Source organism: Tenrec ecaudatus, chromosome 15, assembly GCF_050624435.1.
Source record: "Tenrec ecaudatus isolate mTenEca1 chromosome 15, mTenEca1.hap1, whole genome shotgun sequence".
NCBI lineage: Eukaryota > Metazoa > Chordata > Mammalia > Afrosoricida > Tenrecidae > Tenrec > Tenrec ecaudatus.
In genome coordinates this window covers 49,515,322-49,542,161 of record NC_134544.1, presented here as the reverse complement: position 1 = coordinate 49,542,161, position 26,840 = coordinate 49,515,322, and the positions used below count along the sequence as shown (strand labels likewise).

The 26,840-nt window shown below is 42.1% G+C and overlaps 1 protein-coding gene across 1 annotated transcript in view; it reads right to left on the bottom strand.

Moving 5' to 3' along the window:
* Positions 1-26,840, bottom strand: part of CHST9 (carbohydrate sulfotransferase 9) — a 273,234-nt gene that overhangs the window by 153,572 nt on the left and 92,822 nt on the right. The window contains exon 2 of the mRNA XM_075532848.1: positions 15,146-15,184. Within this exon, the coding sequence (XP_075388963.1) occupies positions 15,146-15,184 (39 nt within the window). The remainder of the gene's footprint in view (positions 1-15,145; positions 15,185-26,840) is intronic.

Genomic DNA, 26,840 nt, shown 5'->3' with positions numbered 1-26,840 from the left:
CTCTGCCTGCTTTCTGGTTCCTTGCTTGGGCAGCTTCATGAGATGGGAGATGGGAAAGGCCTCTGGCTGAGCATCTACCCCGTACATGTGAGCCAGGTAGGGCTGGCCGGCTTTTGCAGGTCTACTGTCTCTTGATATACTTTTCTCTCTTTACATATATGTGTCACTAGTTTTACTTCTCTAGAGAACTCAGCAAGGGCACACATGTGTTCTCTAGAGAACACATTAATAAATAATAGTAATTGATCATTCAATAAATTCACACTGAGTGCTTACTATGCACCATGTGAACATGCTGTGATGGTAAAATACAGATCTAAGTTCCCTGCTCCAAGAAGATCACAGCCCAGAGGTGCTCTGTCCACTACAACTTTTGGTACTGCACACTATTGAAACCATGAGCCAGCTGTGGCTATGGAACTCTAGACACATGACCAATATCATTCAGAGACAAGATTTACAATTTTGAATTAATTATTTTAATTTAATTGATTTGGACCTTAGTTTGAAAACTGACACAGTGTAAAATATGTTTTCATTCTTGGCAACTTTATTGCTTGGCATCAATATCATAGGCATCCAGTTGATTCTGACTCAGGCTGACCACCTCTGTGACAAGAGTAGAGCGATGCTTCATCGTCTTTTCCAGATCTGATTTCTTTTACAGGCGGGCAGTTCTCTGTTAGCGTCTCTGGCTCAACTTGAGCCTCCAACCTTGCAGTTAGCAGTGCTTTACCACCGCACCATCCAGAGACACCCCTGTTTTGGTCGGATCATATTTCTCTTTAAGTGATCCACATTGTCTTGTCATCTACTTTTCTTTGATGTGGCCCCCAGGCCCTGTGCCTACATCATTTCTAGTATCTCACTGATAGGTTTTTATATCGACAATATGTTGAAATGATTACATTTTTACTATACCATTATTATGCAACATCAGCTATGCCTTTTTTTGCTGTTTTTAAATAAAAAAATAATAGTACAATCCGAAATATGCTGCAATCTAACACCATTTCTTCCTATGTTAAAACATTATAGGGAAAACAATTCCAGGCAGCCCTGTGTATTTCTCCCATAAAATTCAGTGTATTTTTAGATGCAAGAAAATCAATTAAAATGTTAAATTTAATCTAGTTCATGTTTGCTATAAATATATCTTGGGATTAACATTTTAAAATAGCTAATGATGTCAGCAGACTTAATTGGAGAAATGACCAACAGTAAAAAGAAGAGAAATACATGGAATAAATTCAGATTTTGAATGTGGAGTTTTATCTGTCTTGGAGGCTTAAGAGACAGAAACCTGGATGTTTTCAGAGAAGGCAAAGGTAAAATTATATTTCAGGGACATTTTTGGAGAGGGAACACACGCCACTTGACTGATAAATATGCAAAGTTTCTGTGTACTGAGAATTTTATGATTATGCTCATAACTAGGGCATAAAACTGTACATACGGCAGATGAAGGCAAGAAAAAAACAAAAGCATAATGGAGATACTCTATGAAAACTCAAAGTAGCAGAAAGATGTTCAAACAACAGAACAACAGCAACAGTTTGGATTAACCCCTCCTCTAAGTCCCAAAGTAAAGCAAGGTATGGGGGATTATGTCTCAGCAGCAGTGAATGTGCTATTTACAAAGGAGTCCTGGCAACACAGGGTTAAAACACTGGGCTTCTAACTGAAAGTTCATTGATGGAACCCACAAGATGCTCTGCAGAAGAAAAGACGTGGCAGTCTGCTTCTGTAGAGATTAAGTTTTAGAAACAGCGACAGCTCTACTTTGTCCTAAAGGGTGACTATGTCTCCGAATCAACTCAATGGCAGGGGATTTAAAAACAAATTAGAATAAATAACAAAGAGCCATTCTTCAGAGCCCTTCTCACTATGAAACTGTTGGCCAGGCTAATGTGCTGGCTCTGAGGGTAGCCCTGCACCTTTCCCCATGGACTCTGCCCAACAAAGCTTAGCCCTTTTCAGACATTTTCCACCAGCTTCCCATGTTATAACCTCACTTCTAGGCTGAAGGCTCTGCAGATGTTTCATGTTTCCTTGGAGTCTTCTGGCCTCTCACCCTTATTGCAAATCTTCTTACTTGGGAATTGTCAAAGAAATACTAGGACAACTTATACAAATGATGAAGGTATTACTCAGCTCAAGTGACTTACACTCACTCTAGAAGGTTTGATGCCGTGCAGGGTGCAAGCATATCATTTACAGGTGATTAAGGTGTTTGTCATCCTTTCTATGTACAAAAAAAAAAAAGAAGCGAGGCCACTGCTCCTTGGTTAGAAATACAACCTCATTTATTGTCCTGTGGGAAAGTCAGGAATGACTTAAGACTCCTTTCACAAGAAAGCCTACGAATCACGTATGATCTATTTATGCGAGTCTTCTAATTCTATGTAGAAGTGAGACTTTAAAAATATCAAACTATGCATTTGTCTAGCACAGTCTAGTGCCATGCCGCAGCAGTGTAAGGCCCAGCAGTGTCATTGTGGTTGTTGTTTTGTGACATCAGTGGTGCACACGGTAAGGTGCTAACTGATAACGAAAAGATCGGTGGCTTGGAAACACCAGCCAGACCATGAAGGAAAGGTGGGGCAATTGGCTTCCAGAAAGGTCAGCACTAAAAACGCTACAGACCACAGTTCTACTCTGGCATACCTGAGTTGGCCATGACTTTGGCCATGACCTGGTCAAAACTGGTCGCTGCTTAGACAGGAAGAAGATAGTTTTGGTTGCCACTTGCACAATACAATCAACTCAACCTCAGCTGACTCCCAGGGACCAGATAGCACCAGCTACATCTCCTTCATTAAAGCTTTTGGCGTGTGCTGCCTTCACGAGATCTGTCAGCTAGCTTCTAAAGGCCCATCTCTATGTGTTATTTTCCACTTGAGTGGAAAATCCTTGTGGCTTTTTACAGAACAGTTCATCTACGATGAAAGGCTCCCATAGTTGGGGGTACCACAAACGATGACGCTGCACATGTTCCGTCCCAGGGGGAAGGAATGCAAATCTTTCCTAACGTAGAGTAGGGTCTCTCCAAAGACAGTAGCTCTCCCTTTCCACTGAACCCTTGTCTCTCAGGTCGACTGCGTGCAAATGCATCCCAACTGGTGCGCGGTGAGAGTGAAGCCAATTAAACAAGAGCGGGGGAGCTGCCGGGAGACGTTTTTTATGTCTGCACTTTGACTAGGTGAGAGGACATGGCAACTTCCCCTCCATTAGCTCCTTATTGTTTTTGATTTGTTTCCTTCGTATAACCACTGCTGGTAAGGCAGTGACATGCAATGCAATTTAAGGTATTTTCCAAATAATGCCGCACGGCTGTGTTGTTATTCACTCGCTATCATAAATTGGACTGGCTGGAAAGTGAAGTTTGCTTGAAAATAAACTCTTTGGGATTGCTTTTAACAAACAGTCCACGTGTAAGTCTTCCACTTGGTGGATGGAAAAATGCATCTAAGACACTTTATTTCATTCAACAATAAATATTGCTCTGAAACCACAAGCCCAGAGAAAATTGGTTATTTTTTTTAAACGGAATTCATTAACATAGTTCAGGGAGTTGCTTAAAAAAGCAAACACACCAGAGATGGATGGCCTGGGAGGCCGAAGCAGAAAAGTGGTAGCTCAGAACTTGTCCTAAGACTCTGTTCCACCAACTTGAGCCATTTGGGCATTAAAAAGCAATGGTATTAAAATATTGTTGTCAAATTGATTCTGAGTAATAGTAACCCAATAGGATGGAAGGAAACTGCCCCAAATCATTACCAATGCTATAATCTTTCCACCAGCAGACCACCACATCTTCCTCCCAAGAACATCTGCCGGTTCCGAATGGCTGCTCCTTGGGCTCTCAGCTGAGCACTGCACCACTGCACCACCAGCACCCCTCATTTGGACACAGGGCACAAGGCAGCGTCATTTTCCTCATTTCTGTAGCAAAGCTCTGTATTGGATCACAAGACTGGGTTCCAGTCTCAACTCCCCTATGTATAAGCTAACCAAGTAGCCTTGTCTAAGTCATATGTGCAGTGCAAGGGAAATGTCTAGGCTTTCTTATTACACAGACCAGATCCAGCCTATATTTCACAGCTGGCTTGCTGAGGGGTGTCCTGTGGTGTCCTGTTTGCCAATTTCAGTATGCTTGGTTTAAGATCTGGCAGGCTGTGTATCATGCTTCCCTACTTGTTCAATCCGTATACTGAGCAAATCATCAGAGAAGCTGGATTACATGAAGAAGAATCTTCTTCATCATGATCAGGGGAAAACTTCACAATGATGACACAACCTCCTTTGCTCCCAGAGAAGAGGACTTGAAGCACTTGCTGACGATCAAAGTCTGCAGCTTTCCGTGTGGCTTGAAACTCAAGGTGAACAGATAAAAACCCCTCGCAATGGTCCAACAGTTAACATCCCGAGAAATGGAGAAAATACCGAAGCTTTCAAGCATTTCTTTTTGGATAGACAATCGCCGCTTTCGGAAGCAGCAGTCAAGAAAGGAAACAACCTGTTCCGTTGGGCAGAGCTGCTGCGTAAGCCCTCTGTGGAGATGGCATTTGGGGACTAAGGTGAGCCTGACTGAACCCACAGTATTTTCAATCACCTCCTCCCCATGGGGAAGCTGGAAAAGGAATAAGAAAGACTGGGAAATAACCGAGGATTGGAATATTAGTGTCATCGGAGAGTATTGACGGCTCATGGACTGCCAGAAGGAAAAAATGCAGCCAGCAAGCTCCTTAGAAGCGAGGATGGTCAGACTCTGTTTTTTCTGACATTGGCTATTTCATGAGGAGAGACCAGTCCCTGGGAAAGGATGTCATGCTTGCTAGACGGGCAGCAAAAAAGAGAGGAAGACCTACAAGGAAAGGGATTGACAGAGTGGCTGGACCAATGAGCTCCCACTTAGCGATGATTGTGAGAACTGCGTAGGGCCAGGTGAGGTTTCCTTCTGTTGAACCCAGGACTGGGCCCTATAAGAACAACAAGGACACAGCCTTCGATGGTGGCTGATGTCAAGCAACTGATCTGATCCCATTCGACGTAGAAGAGGGGTGCTCTGTTTTCTCCAGAGATTACAAACCGGCTCTAGCACAGTACTTTCCATGTCCCATTTCTGACTCCACTACTACGTGAGGCAAATGATTTTTACATTTATGCAACTCACTTTTCTAATTCTCAAAGGGTAATCTATAAAGTTGAGCGCATTGCTTTGAGGGCAATATAGGGCATACTGCGTACGAAGCCTGACTGTAATAGGCTCTCAGTGCATTCTCACCACCTGCCTTTCAGGTTGGCATCATGTGTTGGCTTGAGTGTTGTGACGAAGCTGGAAGCCCTGCCATCAGCATTTTCAACATTTTCCACTCATATGGAAAGGTTTCAGCTGCCAAACTATGACTGGAAAAGAAGTCCTGACCATCTCCTTCTGAAAATTGGGTCACGGAAGCCCTCTGGATGATTACAGAACATCGCCCGACTCACTTGTTTTAGGCGTATCATCAGGAAGCACTTGCCACCAGAGGAGGGCAGCATATTGGGTGGAGTGCAGGGCCAATGGTGAAGGAGATCCTTGGTGAGGTGGACTAGCACAACATCTGTAGCTATAGATTTGAGCCTGCTGTGTTTAACTCCTAGTCAATGAACTTCAAGGGCAGCCATCACCTGTCAGTGGAGACCTGGTTCTGTCTGTCTAATCTGTGAGCAGGTTTCATTGGACTTATCAGACTGAGATGGATTAGAAATAAAGGACTACTCATCAAGTTCCCAGAATCGACCACTGGAGACTATTGATTTCAATAGTCTGATTCTGCTGGGCTTGGGCTGGCCATGAATTGAGGCCCCAGTCCTGTTAGTCACTAATAACGAAAACTTTAAATTAGGTCTCTCTCACAGTTATTTCTGAATGGTATTTTTTTTGATAGTGTGTAGGAACTATCGGGAAAAAAAACCCAAAAGAACACTACAGAAATAGTAATAGCATAAGGAAAACTCATGCTACACATGCTTGCATTTGGAAGTTTGCAGCCAAATAAATGAATGAAACATAAGACAGTGAACATGCTAGCCATAGACTAAAAAATTGATCTGGTGTTTAGCTCCTCCCTCCCTCTTCTCTAATCCAGAAGGACTGTATGTTCCATGTGTGTTGAAATGATCTGAAACAGGGTTGTTACTGTTGTTTTAGAACAATTCAAAAGCCCAATCAAAAGTTAACACCAAGAGAATGAGCGTGCAAAGCAGACGTTCTACCATTTGTTGAATTTCCAATAATAAATTTCACTTTTTGAGCTGAGAAAAAAATAACATTGTTCTTGTTTGAAGTGCCTCTTTTTCAAATTATGCAAGTGAGCAAAAATAATCGAACTCCAGGGACGCTTTGATGTCATATATGAAAAGTAGGCGCCTTCATTTAAAAATACTCATTATGATCTCTACAGATAACAGCACTCTCTGGCCGATGAAGACTACTCTGTTTTATATTATATACTTCACTGCATTAGAATGTGTTCTCCTTTTTGGAAAATTTGGAACAATATATACTTGACAAATGACATCTCTATAGTCTACCCCAGTGTCTTCTAATATATCTTTTGCAAACAATCATTTATGCAGGATCTCTCCTTTAAAGTCTTCTTTCTATTTTATACTTGGTTGCTTATTAATATCACACATTCCATGAACCAAATATAAGTCAGTCTCCAAAGGAGATAAAAGAATTGCAACCTCAGTAGAGTTCTTATTTAAAATCTACACACTACATCTAAACTTTTAATAGTCTTTCCTATCTATTTTTTTCTGATGAAGACATTGCTTGATGGAGTAACCAAAGCCAAATCGATAGTTGATATCAGTACTCTTCCTTCTGCGATGTTGTCCCTTTTTCCTTATATCTTTATGTGTTTTTAATATTCTCTCACAGGTCAAATAGGCCCATGTAGCTTTTGACTTTTCTGGCCACGTTGTATTAATAAGACATGGGCCTTCAAGCCCAGTTTCCATGAATATTATTCTTTGAGATATTTTTTCAAAAACAGCATTAAGTAAGAACAAGTTATACATATTCTATTCTGACTTGTCCTGGGCGCACACAGAAATGTATTTGAAAAATTATAGCTAAGTTAGCTGAGGTGCGGAGACAACTTTCTCCTCCAATGAGGCTGAGCAGACTCCTGAACAACTCCAGTCCAGTCAGAGTTCCATCAGCTATTCGCTTGATGAAGCAACTTAGTCCAAACTAAACTAGCTTCAACTTCAGAATGCAGTTAGATAATGGAATGACAGCCATTTGCACTTGTTGTTGTTGTTGATTCATGCACACACAATACAGCTTTTTCAATAATATAGTGAGTAAAACTGTGGGAAAAAGATCTTAAGAGTCTGAGTAATCATCCAACCAACCCCCCCCCTTTTTTTGCTTTATGAATTTCCTGTCAATATGCCTTACTTAGAATGTGTCAATTTGTGCATACCTTTCCTGACAAAATGTCACAAAACTACTCATTCTAGTCTTAGAGAAATTTCCTAGAGAAAGAAGGGAGTCATGTCAAATCTCTGTGTAACTTGAATCTCAGTTTAAGATTCTTTAAACAAGAGTCATAAGCAAACAGTGAGCATCTTGAGCCAGGTGGACGGGATGTCCTGATTTAAGGGGGAATATTGGCAACAGTCTATCATATCCATCTGTTAGTCTGTCACACTGTTATGGCTTGCATGTTATTAGGATATGAGATGTTATTAAGAAACTTGAAGGTATTCTACTGGTCTTTCACATGCCAGCAGGGTGACCTTTGGTCAACAAATTTTATGGAACTTCCAGACTACGACAAGAAAGACTTGCTTGGTGATTTACTTCTGAAAATCCTATGTGTGTTAGTTTGGGTGGACTAGAGAAACAAATTCATAGATACTCAGATGTGTATGAAAAAGAGCTTTATATAATAAAGAGTAATTGTATATTGAGAAAACATCCCAGCCAGGTCCAGATCAAGTCCATAAGTCCGATATTAGCCCGTAAGTCTGGTACTAGTCCATGAATTCATCTACAGACTCATGCAGCACAGGCAATGATGCAGAATGCAGGAAGATCACAGGCCAATGGGTTTTAAAGTCTTGTGGAAGCATTTGAGTACTGGGTTGGGTCTCCATGTGGCTCCTGCAACTCCAGAGTTCTGGTTCTATCAGTGTAGCTCCATGTGACTTGTCAATAGGAATGTTAAGCAGAGAGAGTTTGTGTCCCATCTCCAGGGAGGAAGATAGGAGATAAATAGGTCACTGGAGGCCAGTTATATTTTCTCCCTGAGAGACATTCCTGCTGACAGGCCACAGGGAGTTACACGGATGGAGCCAGAGCCCTGGAGCTGAAGGAGCCACATGGAGAACCCTGCCAATGCTGAGATGCTTTCACCACCACTGGATCCACAAGACTTTCCATCCACTTGCCTGTGCTCTTCCTGCATTCAGCATCATTGCATGTGTTGTGTCAGTCTGAAGAGGAACGTATAGACTGGTATCAGACATAAGGGTTGATGTCGGAATTATGGACTCGATCTGAACTCGGTCGGGATGTTTTCTCAATATACAATTGCTCTTTTGTATAAAGCTGGGTTTTATACACATATGAGTGTCTATGAATTTGTTTTTCTAGTCCACCCAGACTAATATACTATGGGACAGAGAAAATTGTTTGAATCTTTAACTTTGTTACATTTGATACATCCTGAGGAGAGATTGATAAACAGAGAGGGATATCATTTTTGTTAATGTGGAGGGCCAGAGACACTATGAACATCTACTGTAATCTAGTTGATTCAACTCTGTGATCCAAAAGAACAAAGTAGAACGCTGTCTTTGCATTTCTGAGGCTGTAAGCCTTTCTGAGAGCTGAAAGTTCTGTCTGTCTTTCGGCTCCACAGTAGCTAGTGGGTTCAAACTACTGATCTTGTGTTTAAGAGCCCAACTCGTAACCCATTATACCACCCAGGCTCCTTGGAGGGTCGGAGAAGGTGAGGACATTTTTCAGTGAGGTCCATTAAGGCCATGGCCATCACAAGGAACCCAAAGAGCTCCATGCTAATGGAGGTGGCCCAACACTTCATCCTGTCATCAGAGGGAGGACCTGAGTGGAGCTGCTTCATGGAAACTAACAACAACACGGCTTTTTCTAGGATTTCATTCATCTCTTTTAGTTTCCATTAGCACAGTAGGATGGAGTGAACCGAAAGGGTCCCGGGTCTCATATTGATCTTCCATATTTAGGATGGATCCAGATGTAAAACAAGAAGGTGTGGGTGTGTTGTCTAATTTAGCAGGCAGTGCATAGAATCTGAGAACCCTGAGCAACAAACGATATAAAAAGTCCAATCGGGATGTCGCAAATATAAAAACTATTCATGTTGTTTTTGATAGTTTAGGCATATGCTTTATCTAATGACACACATTTCGACTGGCATGACAACCTGAATATAATATTTATGATTACACATGCACACCTAAGAGAGACCGCAGGTTTACTTCAAACACCAAACCAAACCAAACTCACTGCAACAGAGGCCATGCCGACGCATAGAGACGCTATAAGGCAGGTTAGACCCGTTGCTGTGAGTTACAGGGGCTGTAACTCTTTTACAGGCATAGAAGCGCCTGGTTTTCTCCCAAGGAGGGGTTGGGGCTTTCAAACTGCCGACCTTGCAGTTAGCAGCCCAACGTGTAACCATGATGCCACCAGGGCTCCTCAGGGCGAGACCACCACCATAAATAAAATATGACGATAAAGCAAGTCACGTCCATGTTTGTTGTTGTCCAACAGTGGATATGAAGGTTATGTGTACACCCTACTGTAGTCTATTTAGTGTGCACTAACATCATGAGAAGTGCAAATTACCAAAATGTGACACAGAGACATGACATAAGCCCACACTGTTGGACAAATGACTGATAGACTTGCTTGATACAGGGTTGCCACAAACTGACGATTTGTTAAAACAACAATAAATGCAAAGTGAAATAAAGTAAAGCACAATAAAATTGGGTATGTCTACAAGGGGGATGGCTCTGACTCAATTCTGACCATTCAGACTATCTTTAAAGATAAAACATATTCCTAGGACACAAGGGTAACTCATGTCATAAGGAGGACTCGTAGAATCTTCTCCCAATAATTTGGATGCTGCTTAAGAATCATCTTTGCATTAACAGACCCTCTAAGACCTACAAAATTTTCTTAAAGAAATCTGATCCATTGACAAGCTATGAACCAGTTGGTGTAAATCAGCTCTTTTAAGAAAGGGAGTTTTCTCCGGACTCTAAAGTTTCCTGTAAAACATGCTGGTCCCTTATAGAGGTTTCCGAATTGTCGCACAGTATTTTGTTGTTCAGTGAGAACCTGGATTCAGTGTCGACGCGGTTGGCATTTTTATTCCGGAGGGGGGTAGAGCGAATGTCCCATGAGGTGCTCTTCAAAGGAACTGGGAAAGGGGTGGCGAGTCCTACGTCCTTGCCCCCGCTTTGTCACCTTGGCCTCACAGACCGTTAGAATCAGTGAGTCTGGAAGACTCTTACCAGGCCAGCTGGCTTAGCACTTAGATCCATTTAGCTTCCTTTCAAACTATACAGTTTCTGTAATTAAAAGAGCCAGTACCTTCAGGATCACTGCAATGGCGTTTTAGAAAGAGCTCTAATAAATTTTCCCCAATGAGCAATAATGGAGTATAGCACTTCTGTGAAGATTTCAAACACGGTTTGCCGCCACAGTACAAGAGAGCTTCAGAAAGTTCGTGGAAAATTGGAATGAAAAGATAATGGAATCTTCACCAAAATTGTGAACCCTCTGTATGTGTGCATGCATGTGTGTTTGCAGTCACAAACAGGTGTGTGTATATATATGTGTGTGTATGTATCATGTGTGTTTGTAGTCACAAACAGTTTTTTTTAAACTCACAAAGACAATGTGAACAATAATGTTGAATAGGTTAGGTGCGCACAGCTAAACTGTCCAGTTGTTTGAAATGAATGGCAAGGCTAGGAAGGAGCAAAGAGATAGATGTTTAAGCTATTTATATAGTTTTTTTATTGATACAGGTTCTTGTCCTTTCTTGACTACACGATTTGAAAATAGACATAATCTCTTATTCACCAGACAAAAGAAATGCAGTTGAACGTGGAGAGTGGTTTTCAAATAGGACAGAAAGAGTGGGTTTGTGATGTCTTGGGAGGGGTATACCAGAGAGAACATGCCTAAGGGCCACATCTGGCTTCCTGACCCTACCCAAGGAAAGGGAGAAAGCAATTCCACATCTGTCCAAGGTTGATAGCTACCCTCTAAGCCAACCTGCTTTGTCATATTCTGACACCAATTGTCCCTCCGGCTGCACTCTGCTTTTCAGCTGGGTTCGGGGATCCATGGAAACAGCTATGCAGAACTTAAGGACAATACTTGTGGTAGTGAAGGCTCACCAGGGAAGGTAACAAGCTACAAGTCAAAATCAAAACTCCCCAAGGACACAATTCTTTTCTTCTCAGTGATTCTTAACCACTGCCTCTCTCTGGCTCTCAACCTCCCTGCCACATGCCCTCCAGGCCTCTTCCCTTAGGGTTGCCAACCTCTTTTTGTGCTGACAAATTCCCAAGAGTACCCTACACTACAATCCAATATTCTGGCCCAAAGCACTTAGTTTGACTTGGTCTGTCTCATGGCTTCAGTGCTGTGCTGTGGCCTCTGCTGCCTCTGCTGCCACCACCACTTCACACAGGGATCACGCACCCATTCTAAATACGGGCTCTACTTTCCCGTGGGATGGGCATTCTCTTCCTGCTTTTGAAATGGCTCACTTCGAATGGCAAAACCGGCCGTTCTCCTTGTTTGGAGTCCTTTACACCTTAGGGCATGATCCCACTCAGTCATTTGGCAGGAGTTACAAAGACGATGAATAGAAGTAGTTTCTCATAAACATAGCCACATAGAATTATCTACAATGAATGAGAATTTAGGGGGGGGTGGTCATTCACTGTGTCTTGGAGATTGGCACCATGCAGAGATTTACTTGGAAATCAATAACTGTTTTAAACTAAGGATGGGACCATCAGGCCCAGACCATATAAGGTCCTTAAAACCATAACAAGCTAATATGTGCCTCACTAAGAACAACCAGGTACAGTAATCACATTAGGAATGAGTTGATTAAATATTTGACCAGTAAGGACCACTAATGATGTTAAAAATATCCAAATGACCTTGGACAGAAAAATGTTTCCCATCCCTGGGCTAAACGTACACATTTTTAAAAGTAAAATCATGCCATAGCACCAACATTGATCCCTAATGAAAATACGGTAATATATAAATTGAAAATGATTTATATATTATGGTGTTGCTATTTGTCACAGAATAGGCTCCTACCCACAGCAACCTTATGAACAAGAGAATGAAAAAAATGCCCGGTCCTAGACCATCCTCACAATTGTTCCTATGGTTGAGCCCATTGTTGCAGCCACCGTGTCCATCCATCTCGTTGAGGGCCTTCCTCTTTTCACTGCCGCTCTGATTTACCACCCATGATGTCCTTCCCCAGGGACTGGGGTACTCACTATCCTTGCCTCTCAGGATAACTCTGGGTGAACTTCTCCAAGACAGGTTGGCTTGTCCTTCTGGCACTCCATCACAATACATTCAAGATTCTTTGCCAGCTCCATAATTCACATATATCAATTTTTCAGTCTTCCTTACTCAGTGTCCAACTGTCACCGGCTTATGTGGTGATTGAAAATACCATGGCTTGGGGCAGGCACTGCTTATCTCTGAAAGAAACATCCTTGCTTTTCGATACTCTGAAAGAGTCTTGTGCAGCTGCTAAGCTTCCTTTGTTCTCTTGGATTGCTGCATCCATGCGCATTGATTGTGGATCCAAGCAAGACACAATCTTTGACAATTTCAATCTTTTATGCATTTTTCATGATGTTACCTATTGGTCCAGTTGTTACCTATTGGTTCATGAGTTGTAATCCACATGGAAGGATGCAGTCCTTGATCTTTATCAGCAAGTCCTTCAAGACTTCCCTCATTTTCAGCAAACAAGGTTGCGTCATCTGTATATTACAGGTTGGTTATATGTCTTCTCCAATCATGATGCCCTGTTCTTCTTCATGTAATCCAGCTTCGCTGATGATTTGCTCAACGTACACAGTGAGTAAGCATGGTGAGAAGATACACCTTGAAACACCTTTCCTGGTTTTGAACTATGCAGTAGTCTCGTGTCCACTTTACACAACTGCCTCTTGATCCATGTACAAGTTCTACACGAGTACAATGAAGTATTCCGGAATCTCCACATTCTTCTCAAGGTTATGCATAGTTTTTTTGGTTTTTGTTTTGTTTTCCCCTTTTTTGGTCCACATAGTCAAATGCCTTGGCACAGTCAATAAACCGTCTCTTTAGTATTCTCTGATTTCAGCTAAGGTTACATCTGACATCAGCAATATCCCTTGTTCCATATCCTCTTTCAAATCCTGTCTGCCCGTCTGGCAGCTCCCTGTCAATATAATGCTGCAACCATTGCTGGATGATCTTCATCAAAATTTTACTTGTATGTGATATCGTTCTATAATTGGTGCACTCTGTTGGGTCTCCTTTCTTCGGAATGAGACCAAATCTGGATCTCTTCCAGTCAGTTGGCCAGGAATCAGTCTTCCGAATGTTCTAGTCTAGATGAGTGAGTGCCTCCCGTGCTCCATCAACGTGTTGAATCATTTCGGCTGGTAGGGCATCCGTTCCTGGAGTCTTGTTTTTGGCTAGTGCTTTCAGTGCTGCTTGAGCCTCTTCCTTCAGTACCATTGGTTTTTGCTTATATGCCACGAGATCATTTATCTATTAGCTAGTAACTACGGACCCACATTATGGGTGATTGAGCAGCACCGCATTGTCAGATCCAGTACCCAAGGCATGAGCCCTCATGTTTGAAAGAGCTCAAAACACAGGGAGAAGGAGTGGCATTCTACAAGTAGAGCCCTTCATACTGATGCGCATGCCACAAAGCCTTTGGGCCTTCGTTTGTTGAAGAGGCACAACTCAAAAGGAAAAGAAACAGCTGCAAACATGTATTAATAGTGGGAACATGGAATCTAGGAAAATTGAAAGTCATCGCAAAATTTAATGGGGCAAATGGAACTAAAAATTGATAACCCAGGCATCAGTAAACTGAAATGGGCTGGCATTGGCCAATTGGAATTAGATACTCTGCCTAGGAAGAACTACAGCCAGAATGCTCCTTGGAGACAAAGATGGCAAGACGTCACTGCACAAACTTAGGACGTGTTGTCAGGAGAGAACACTCCCTGGAGAAAGACGTCATACGTGCTAAAGTGGAAGGGGTCGTTAAAAAGAGTAAGACCCTTAAGGAGAGGGATTGGCGATGTGGCTGCAACAATGGGCATAAGGATAACAACATTTGTGAGGGTGATGAAAGACAGCAATGATCAATTTATTTATTTTTCATCCTCTATATTGGGTCACTATGAGTCCAAGCCAAGGTGACATCACCTAACAACACCAGGTGTATGATAGCAAAGGGCCCTGGTGGTGCAGGGGTTAAGAGTTCAGCCGAAGACTGAAAGGTCCATGGTTCAAATCCACTAGCAGCTCCGCATTCACACCAAAGATTATAGCCTAGAAAATCCAATGAGATAGTTCTACTGTGACACACAGTAATAGTCTATGTCAGTATCACCTTGAAGGTACACAGCAATAACATTATTCATTTTGAATACACATAGAATTTAGAATGGAAGTAGTCTTATCCTTTCTCCAAAGATTCATATCAATGAAGTATTCACCACTCCTGAATCACATAATTTACATAATTAGTATTATGAAAAATCACTGAGACTCATAAGCACTTGGGAAAATAAACTTGTTGCCAGTTTCTAACATTCACATTTTATAATTGGTGCCAGCAAGATGAAAAAGGCATAATTGAGAGCCGTGAAAGTGTTAAACTTAGTGCATAAACTCATTTTAATTAATTTGATATTGGTCACTTTGAGGACTATTACTGTGTTATGTGAGTTTTTTGCAAACCAAATTGCAAATCCATTTTCTAAATGTAAAAATGACAGCAAGAAACAATGATGGACACAATCTTACCTGAAGCTGCCTTTTGGTCCCTTTTCTTCTCTGCTCTCCCTGAAATGAGAAGTGGCATATCAGTTGCAGTGTGGGTCTGTGAAGATATTATGTAACTAAGATGAAAGTCAAGTTTACAGAAGGTTCCAAGCACCAACACTACTTCCGTCATATTCAACATGCTTCTAGAGATGATTGGACACAGTTGACTGGATGAAAAATCCTCAGAAACCAATTTGTGAAAGTGAAAAATAAATAAGTATGCATTAAAAATGCTGTCAGGTTTTAAAAATCTTGTTAGTTCGAGTCATTCACTCAACAATAAACCTAGAAGGTGCAAATCCCCACAGAAAGTGCTGTGGAGAGACACAGCTGAATAAAATAAGAGCCTGACTTCTTAAACCTAAGCTGAGATGACCCAAAGGATAGACAACAACATGAATAGAAGTCAAATACGTTTTTTTCATTATTGCCTGCTATATAGTAGTGTTTAGAACAGCAAATCATCACACTGAACAATAGCGAGTGAACATAGGAGAATGATAACATCAGGAAATATCTGATGCAGCACTTCATGTAGTACATGCTACTCATTATAAGATGTAAGAAAACGATGGTTGCAGGTCAAAACTTGATTATGTTCTAAGGTGGGGAGTCCCTCTTATATGTAAGAAGATGGCTGTTCTCGAGGCTAGGCAAGACATGCCGACATGATGGGTGAGGTCACAGTGGGAAAGAAAAGGAGGATGATAATAATGTACATTTTAGACTATTAAACTACACCTTATACATCAGTTTGCCAGCTGTGTCTTCCTTCCAGGAGGTATCTTTGTAAGCATTTCGGTGCCAATTGTCCTTTACGTGTTGCTGTAAACACACGAGACAGTGGAGAGGCAGAAATGATAGGGTCCAAGTACTTACAAAGTGTGATGTACAAAGGAGAGGAACATGTCAGGATGAACAGTTTTCTAGGTGACCAACCAAGTGGGGCAGTGTTAAAATATGATGAGGGTATGGGCAGGGCACTTAAATGCAGCTTTTGTGAATTTGAAGTACTCTGGGGACAGGGGCTTGAGAAAGATCTGAACTGAAATTACAGACACTACTCACCGTCAGACAATAGCTGAAGCTGAGGGAGTGGACGGGAGTATAAAGACAGATGGAACAGAGAACAATAATCAAGAAAACAAAATCACTACTTTTATGATGTAGGATAAGGAAGAAACATAAAATAAAGTGACGATCCAGGGAGATAAACAAAGCCCATGTTCATGTACCACAACAAAATCTTAGAGAAATATAGGGACAACCACCCAAGATGCGACGGAGTTTGTGTGGTTGTTACTAGATTGTCAGAGTAGGTGTGGCCATTACATAATCTCCTGTCAACTTGAGTGAAGGGGTGGAGTTTAGACTGTTAATCAAGTCGCAGATTGATGACCTCATTTAGAGGTGACAGGGATAAATAGCTCACTGGAGGCTGGACCCACTCTCTGCCTTCCCTTTCCTGCTGTTAAGACACTCAGAGAGCTGGAGGAGCCCCGTGGAGCTCTGTGCCAGCGTTGAGATGTCTCAACCTCCACTGGATCCACAAGATCTTCTACCCACTGGCCTATGCTCTTCCTGCATTCGGCAGCATTGCGTGTGCAGTTTTAGTCTAACGAGGAATTTAGGGACTCGTATTGGACCTATGGGCTAATATTGGACTTATGGACTTGATCTGGACTGGGCTGGGATGTTTTCTGAATATACAATTGCTCTTTTATATAAAGCTCTCTTGTACACAAGTGAGTGTCTCTGGATTTGTTTCGTTAGTCAACCCGGCTAACACAGTAGGTTCAGCTAAGATGAGGAAGCGAACAGAAGAGCAGTTGATGTGAGTGTTTGATGGTGGTGAGTGATTAGAAAGAAGAAGCTGTATATATGTGTGTGTGTATATATATATATACATACACATGTTCATGCCTTTATTTAGACCTCTATAAATGTCCTTTGCCTCCTAGTTCTATTTGCTTTTACCTTCCTCTTGTCCCACCACCATGTTAAGCCTTCATTCAGGTTTAATAATTCCTTGCTGCTACATTGCCCTTGATTGAGCCCTATTAGGCCTCCTACACCCCTTCCTCCATCGATTTTAGTTCACTTGTTCCATTGTTCCTGGGTTGGTTCCCCTCACTCCTTCCTTTCTCCCACTTCCAACTCTCCCATATCCCTCTGAAAATATTGGTCCCATTCTTTTTGTCTCCCAATTATTTATCCACCCTATCTTATCTAGATAGACAAGCAGAAATATTAATAAGCGCAAAACCCCGGCAAAGCCAAATAAAACAACAAAGGAAGTCAAGACCAACAAAACAATAATAACAACAACAAAAAGAAAGCCACTGACAAAAATGGACAAGCCTATAAATAGTTCAAGGTCTGTTTGTTGGCCTTTATGGGGGTTTTCCAGTCGAGTCTGATGGGGTGTCACACTGTCTCCAATATCTAGTTTTGGTATTCCCTGGACATTTCATCACTTTGCTCCCCTTGCTGCTCTGTTGCATGCCTTTAGTGTTTCGCCCCAGCGTGGTGGGGTCAGCTTGTGCACTATTTTCACACTGTGTCTCCACTATTTAGCATATTTATAGCTTTAGAGTAAGAAAGTAGTACTTTGGGGCAATAATATATGTAAACACTATGTAAACACTACTGTTGAGATGTGAGTTTTGGGTTGGTAGTGGGTAAAGAGGAACACGCTTCCATCCACTACGTTCTTATCATCCATCAACATTATACAAGTGGAACTAGCTATCCAGTGCCTATGCAGCACATGGAAGTCCAAGTAAACACCAGCTGAGCTTTTCTCTCTGCTCCCCATGTCTTTTAATATCCTGAAATATAAGGAGGAAAGTGGATGCTGCTCTTTTAAGCCACTACAAAAATTAGGGAATTCTTTTAACTGGCATGTTGACTAATGGCAAATTCCCTTCACTTGGACGTTTTTCAGAGGACATATTTGAGACAATTTTGTTCAGTGATTCAAACAAATGGCATAGGTTCAAAATCCTCCTTCTTTAGCAAATGTGAGGAGGTTCCTCTTCATTTTAGAATTGCTCTAGCTTCCATTTACTGTCTGATTACAGATTTGTGAATGTTTGTGGATTCAGACATCTCCATGGGATTTTTAAAAATGTGGGTGAAGGCTTGAATTATATAAAATACTTAAAGAAAACATCCCTTTGGTGAGCCTCTAACTTGTATCAGAATGAGGCATAAGTTTTCATTTAAAGTTGAAAATGAACATATTAGAAATCTTCAAATAAAATGTGGTATCTTCCAAGGAGAACTCCATGACCCCTCCCTTGCTGTGCCTTGAGTCTCACGTCATGTGTAGTGTCTCCCACACCGAATTGGATTCATGGTGTAACCTAAAGGGAATGGTGGAGTGTGACTTCTGATTTTGGGAAATTGGACTTTGAATACATTTTGCCTTCCAGCTTTCTGTCTCTTGGATTACGCCTCCAGGGGAAGCCAACAAGTGCATGGCGAAGATACTCTTGGGCAACCAGGGGAAGGGCGGCAAGTAAGGCTTCCTGGCAACATCGTGTAAGGAACGTAGGCCTTTTCCAGGAGCCGGGAGCCAGGATCACCTGTCCAGTTATATTGGTGACCATTCACCAGCCTATTCAAGTCTTCAGATGAGGGCTGCTCTGGCCAGTGTCTTGACTGAAACCTTACGCAAGTCCCTGAGCCAGAACCATCCAGTTAACTGTTGGTGAGTTTCTCACGGAAACTAGTTTGCTAATGTTTGGTGGAAATTATTAAATTAAAAAAAATTTTATTTATAAGTTTAGCATGACGGTGGCAGAAGGACCTTGGGCCTCTACTCAAGCACTCCCTCAATGCATGAATACTTTCTTCTATTAAATTAGAATTCTGTGATGCTCACCCTCCTGACACAACTGATGAAGCCAAAGCAGGTGAACAAGTAAATGTGGTGAAGAAAGCTGATGGTGCCTGGCTATCAAAAGAGATAGCATCTGGGTTCTTAAAGGTTTGAAGATAAGCAAGTGGTCATCTAGCTCAGAAGCAACAAAGCCCACATGGAAAAACACACCAGCCTGTGTTATCACGTGGTCCCAAAGGGATCAGTTATCAGGCATCAAAGAACAAAAATTCATATCACTGGCTGCACACCTCCATGATACGATCGCTGAGGACAAACGAGTGCATAAGCAAATGTGGCGAAGAAAGCTGATGGTGGCTGGCTATCAAAAGAGATAGTGTCTGGGGTCTTAATGGCGTGAATCTGAACAAGCAGCCATCTAGCTCAGAAGCAACAAAGCCCACATGGAAGAAGCACACCAGCCTGTGCGATCACAAGGTGCCAAAGGGATCAGGTATAAGGCATCATTAAAAAAAAATCTTACCATAGTGAATGAAGGGGGAAGTGCAGAGTGGAAACCCAAAGCCCATTTGTCGGCCACTGGAGATCCCCTCACAGAGGGGTCTAGGGGAGGAGCTGAGTCAGTCAGGGTGTGATGTAGCACCAATGAAGAATACAGCTTTCCTCCAGTTCCTAAACTCTCCCTCCCCCCTAACTACCATCATCCGAATTCTACCTTGCAAGTCTGGATAGAGCAGAAGTTGTACACTGGTGCATATAGGAGCTAGAGGCACAGGGAATCCAGGGTGGATGATACCTTCAGGACCAGGGGTGTGAGGGGCCATACTGGGAGAGTAGAGGGTGAGTGGGTTGGAAAGGGGGAACCGATTACAAGGATCTACATGTGATCTCTTCCCTGGGGAACGGACAACAGAAAAGGGGGTGGCTGGATAAGGCAAGATATGAGAAAATAATAATCTATAAATTATCAAGGGCTCATGAGGGAGGGGGAAACAGGGAGGGAGGGGAAAAAAGAGGACCTGATGCAAACGGCTTAAGTGGAGAGCAAATGCTTTGAAAATGATGAGGGCAAAGAATGTACAGATGTGCTTTATACAATTGATGTATGTATATGTAGGGATTGTGATAAGAGTTGTATGAACCCCTAATAAAATGTTTATTAAAAAAAACAATGGCACTGCCATCAAGTGGATTCAGCCTCATATAGTGCCTACAGAATAGAGTAGAAGAGTTCCTGCGGGTTTCTGAGACTGCACGTTTTCATGGGAATGGAAGGACTTGTCTTTCTCCTATGGATCACCTGCTCGGTTTGAGCTGCTGACCTTGTGGGTAGAAGCTGAACTTGTGGTCCTCTGAGCTCCCAGGACTCCTGGGCTGTTAAGAAGGAACAGATCATTGACTACGAGATCATTTTATTATGACAGTATGTGTTCATTCTTTCTCACTCTATAATGCACACAGAGACATGCTAGTTGCAAGACAATCATCCACTCTACCTGACTTTCTTCTCTGAAAAGTGGGCATCCGATCCTGCTTCTCTGGATTTAATAACCTCTCTGCAGAGTCTGTAAACAGTGAGGAAACTGTGCACAGGCGTAAATAGTGGGGATACGGTGCACAGAGGCGTTGGGAAAGTACTCCTTCTTATATTCTATGTTTTATCACCAGGACCCCAAATAATTCTCTCTCCATGTGTTAGACTACAGGGCTTTAATAGCTGTAGAGTGTAATGGAAATGGTCCTAGTTTTATTATGCTCTCAGTTAAAGTACCGAAACCTCCTTAGATTTGTATTTTCAGTTGTGTATTAAAATTATTATATTAAAATTATTATATTAAAATTATTATATTAAAATTAATAAAAATTAGGCAAATAGGAAAGTACATAGAAGAAAGGAGAGCACCGCCTCTGGTCCATTCACTTTCTTTCAACGTCTTGATCTTGCTCTCTATGAATGATCTTATGTCTCACTCTTTCCATCATCATTTTCAGGGATAGAGATGATTCACAGACTATCCTTTCTAGCTCTAAAATCTTCGTGAGTTTCAAATTTACTAGAAATTTCTACATGTATCTTCTATCGCTCATCTTTTGTGTTGCGCACCCTATCTGCTCAGGCACCCACACATGACACTGAGTCTCTCCAGCTCCTCTCCTTTGCTCAGGCCACATTTCACAGTCCCTCCGTCCACTCAATCTTCCCTCTTCCACTTCTTTCAGATCCGGCCTCTCCTTTTACACTGCTATCTAGTTCACGACCATGATTATTCTTGTGATTATTTATTATATAGGCTCATTACATGTTTCCTGGGTTTTCAGGGAGGTTTTTCAACTTCGAAACCCAATCTCTACTAAAGAATAAAATCCACTTTTTTAAAACATGAAATTTATGACCCAGAGCAATTTGGCCATGTCTACTTTCTGCTACTATTCCTCAAGACCCACATAGAGTACCTCCCAGTTATGGCTGGAATTACCCCCTATCTCCAGTGCCCAAAGCCTTCACTCATGCTCAGTCTGCATCCTGGACTGTCTTGACATGTGGTTCTTGCCTACTCAAATCCAATTCAACACTTAGGTGCCTGCCCTACTAATAAGACTGTTCTTACTACCTACCCCAACTCTGCCTTGGTTTGAAATTAATCATCCATTTTCTAAGTTCCTTTAGCCTCGTATCTACCCATTTACCATAGCCCTTACTCCAGTGCCAGGTTCACGATCACTGAGGGCTTGTTTTCCCAACAGGCTTATGGCTTTCTAAAGAGCAAAGGGGATACCCTGTCTTCTCTGTCTTCCAGTGCTTAGAATCCTGTTGACATACAGCATCTCATGTCACACCCTGCCCAAGCCTTAATTGCCGAGGACCATGACATATATTTTGGGACTGCTAAAATGTAGTGCAAGTCTGACCAAGAACAGGGCTTTTACCAGATATTTACATTACAACTGATAGCCTAGAACACTGTTATGTTGGGGTGGTGGTGGTGATAAAATAACAGAGGGGCTTTCAGAATACATACATTTTGCCTTGATTGTGCCATGGTTTGCCTGGTTGTATTTTATTTTATCACAGATCCTGGTTTAAAAACACGGTGTTAAAGTATAGTTTGCATCTTATTTCAGTTTCGGCCTCTATGCAGCTATCCAACTTCCAGGGAATAAAATGGACTGTAATCTCATCAAAATTAGAGGGTAAAACTTTTCTCATGCTATGAGAAACTGTACTTAAACGAACATTAAAATTCCACACCTACTTAGTTGTATAAACAGAGACGTGATATTTTGAAAAGCTATTTTAGACTCCAGGTTGCTGACATTGTTCTTTGGAACAACACTATGTATGGACCAATTTATAGTGCATTTCCTTCCATTAGCACGGACGTGGTCCGCTAATCATAGTGATTTCTTCTGATGTTTAAAAACCCCAGGTACATAAAGGGTGATTCAATGATTATCTTACCAATAATGCGTAAGGGCATTTATAGTACCATGCAGTCAATGCCTCATGCCATTTTAAATAAAAAGAAAACCATACATATATGAAGGAGCTTCAAAAATGGAATAAAAATAATGGAATCTTCCACCAAATTTTGGTACATGTATTATGTACACGTATAAGTGCATGTGTCCCTGCACACACATCTGCATGCATATACTGTGTTTTTACAGTCACAAGTGATACCCTAATGTACACGCTCTCTCCCTCTGCCTGCTTCCATCTTTGTATACTATGGTCTACCATGGAATCTTATCAAACCGGACTCCCTGCACTACCAAGTTCTCAGTAGCCAATTCTAAGTTTGCTCTCACTCTCAAGCGTTTTATCTGCCCTGCTCCGAGAGGTATTATTAATCACATCCTGTTGCTAGGATACCTGAGAATTTTCATTTATGTCCGTTGTTTCTTTGGCAAAATGCTCTATGTAGAAGGCATGGAATCATGACAAGGAAAATTACTGTGCACATGCTATTTATTTGAAAATGGGGTGGTGGGGGGAAAGAACATAAGCTCTGGATAATATAACGCTAATGTTCGAGAGTTTTCCTCTTTCTGTTTTGTAAAATTCACCTACAATTTAAAGGGACAACATTAGCAATTTTGGGGGGTAACAAGAATCTGTGGTACTTGTATACTTTTGAGTTAGTAGGAAAGTGGGAGGAGGCCAGGTTTGACTTCTATTTATTTCACAGAGGCTTAGAGAGAAAGGGACACTCATATACATTCACTTCAAAAAGCTCAACTCTAAAAAGGACCAGGTTACAGTGCTCCTTGACATGTAAAGCCCAGACAAAATCATGGTCACCAAGATTACCATTATTAGCTATATTTACATGAGATTTAAGAGACTAGTTGTTTTATTTTCAGAATACATATTTGACTAATAAGATGTCATTATCATATAAAAATTATTATAATTTTAGGTATTAGTAGAACAAACATTCCTGCTTATCTTTTGTAATATACCAGTAAGACTCTAACATAGAAAAGTCTACCTGCATGCTAGATTTCCTTAATTTGTCGTCGTCCACAGGACACAGCATGGTGGAGGGACAGAGACATGGGGTTTGAGGTGAGATGGATCTGACTTCCAGTCTTAGGTGCAGGTTCCTAACCATCCTGCAAGCCTGGGGCACGGCTGCACCTCTCAGAGCTGGTTTCCTCAGCTCTAAAATGTCAGGAGGTGTAACTACCCCTCGGTCTTGAAAAGGAACGAAAGGGGCACCACTCAAGTACTCAGCTGCTACGTGACTAGTTGATGGCTTGTCCCTAACAAATGTCTCTGTAGGAGAACGACCTGGACGTCTCCTTGTAAAAACTGCCCCTGTGCGTTTCCAGGATCGCAACTTCTGAGTTAAAAGCCTCATCTTTCTCCCGAGATTGGCTTGTGGTCTCAAAGGGCCCACCTTTCAGTTAGTAGCCCCAGCGTCACCCACTACGTCACTAGGGCTCTGCAGGCCCCACCCCAAGGAACACCCTTTCAACTGAAGGGCTCATCCTGGCAGATTTCATCACACCTCTGAGAATCGTGGCCTAGAGAAGTTGACCTTATTGATGACGCAGAACTTGGATTGGCACGCGAACTCCGTTTATCAAGTAGAATCACATGACGAAGTTAAGCACTGTATTGTGAGCATAGGCAAGGGATGGTGACCTGGGGCAAAGCAAAGGCCAATTAGTCTGGCACCATCGATGTCAGAAGGTGAAAAACAGGGCAAGGAGTTTATTTTAGTCCTTGGCTGGGCACTGCTATTGGAATGGTGAGGTTTAGAGATTGGCTCTCATGGACATTAAGGCCAAGCCTTTTCATGGCAGTGAGCCCTTACTACCCTCTGACAGGCTTCCGTAAACTCTACTAGCTCCCTAGTCCCTTTCCATCAGTTTGGTTGATGAGTCAATAGAATTGATTCTTAACCAACCACAAGGAGCACACTCATTGCTGTGAGCTCCAGAGAGTGGGGATTGAGATACAGAACTGGCCCTTCAGAAAGGCATCTATTCAGAATGAGCTGGGCCTTGGAGGTTGACCATCTGCCTTGGCAACGTGGACGCTCCATCTGTACTTGCCAGCCTGGGGTCTGCCATCCGTCAGAGTGTGCAGGAAGCCCGAGAAGAACAGAACACTCCCACATTTCCCCTGGTCTGACACGCGCCCCCTCCCCTGCAAGAGACAGTAGGCTCTCAGCAAAAGAAACAACCCTTCACAAGGTCTTGACAATTCTGAAGCGCAGAATTGTTTTCCCTTCCCAAGTTACCCATTTAGATTCACCCAAGAAGCACATAATTAACGTGACAGGCGACAGTTCCCTCCAGATTCCCAACACTGACTGGGTGAATTAAATCTCCGAAGAAACCTTTTGATATTCAGAACCTCATTCTGAGGTATTCACTTGTTGGCAGAGAAGTTTTTTTGGAAGACCTTTAGATGTTGAAGGCAGACTGGCAAGTACAAACACCAGTTATTGCCAGATCTTAACTATCTCTGCCTAACAGGAATGCTAGTTTTAATCATACACATCACAGCTACCGAATAAAGCAAAGATGTGTGCATCAAACACATTTCTAGTGAGCAAAGCATGAATAATTCTTCTTCTTATGTGACATCGTATTTGAAATGTCTTCGGCGCATTCATTTTACAAAAAGAAAAAAACACTGGAGTGAATTATTTTTTAAAATAATTTCTTCATCATATGCTTATTCGTTATTGTGGTGCACTACAAATGACCATAGAGTGTGAGACGGAGTCGAATGTTCTTGAGTCTTGACCGGCCTTAGGACTTGCTTGAACAGTAAAATATAGTGGAAGTGATGCTTGGCTAGTTACTAGGCCCGAGTGTTGACAATCTGGCAGCTTCCACTTCCTGCCTCTTGAAATACTTGTTCTGAAGAAATTCAGCTACAACACAAGATGTCAGATTACCCTAAAACCACCAAGCAGCAAGGAAGGTCAAGGTAACCTCACTTAGAGGCTACAGGGAAAGGGAGATGCCTGAACAATACAATATATGACTAGCTCCTAGTTGCTCCAGTCACACCAACCCAGGTGCCAGACCTGTAAGTGAGGAGACCATCGTGCAAGTGGATTCTCTGTCTATTGCCCCCTCAGCTTATGCCATGTGGGTTAGAGCCAAGCTGCCCTGAGGAACATTTCCCAAATCCCTAACCACAAAACGGTGAGCAAAACAAATGCTGTGTGTGTGTGTGACTAAGTTTTTGGCATCGCTTATTACCCAGCAAGTCAAAACAATTCCTTTTCTACTTTCTTAAAAGAATGTGTCTGTGTGTGTGATAAGCAGATTGATGAATAGAGTTTTTTCCCTTTAAATCTGGAGCCATCTGCTATTTTTGAAAATGGTTTGTCAAATCTACCTGCAAACATGTTACCTTATCCAGAATTCTAGCATCTAAGCTTCCTGGCTTTTCGTGGAAAAGCACAAGACATGTCCCATAGAGCGCAAGTGCAGCACAAGCTCAGTGACTGGACTTTATGAAAGCATGGCATCTTATCCCTGGTCCAGGTTAGCCCAAAAAGTTCAGCGAGGAACAGTCAGGTTCGTAGCATCCTAGAACTTGGAAGTCATTGGCCGGGATACCCATTGGAAACAACAGCATTTAAGTATTTGTCCAGGCTTCCAAAACTTTATCATGGATAGTTAGAATTATCTAGAAACATTCTAAAACTCAAAACAGGGAAAAGATTCCGGTGCGATTTTTGTTGAAAAAAGTATCTTTATTCTACACTAGTTAGATTTATTTTACAGGACACGTTAGCAGAATCTCTATTGAATTAGAAGAGGCCTGCTGCCTCTAACTGAGCCCCTCACAGTTCGGCTCCACCAGCTTCCCCGCAGGAGAACAAGGTGGCAGTCTGCTCTTGGGCTAATGTCTAGAGCCGTGGAAACCCTGTGCGGGCAGTTGTGCTCTGCTGGAGACCATCTCTGAGACTTGGAACTGGTCCCACAGCTGTGGGTACATTGAGTTAGGATCTTTCATATTATTTCGGGTTAATTTTCTGAAGGAAAGCAATAAGGGGGAAGCAGTTTATTAAGAAAGGTGATGATATGAGTCCAATCAGCGGTTATCCTTGTGAAATCAGAGTTGGCTCGCGTTAAATAGTAATGTGCTTGGATAAAGGGACATCCCGTCCTGCTCAGCTTTTCATCTGTGGTAGCGAGCACATTTCTTGGCTCTCTCCCTCATTACGCTGTGGAGCTCACTGGTAGGGGTCAGAGGGGAGCTCTCTTTTATGCTATGAGATCTCAGCACGGTTTTCACTCAGGAGAATTCCAAAGTTGTATCTTTTTAAATCTTAAAAAGGAAAAAGAAAA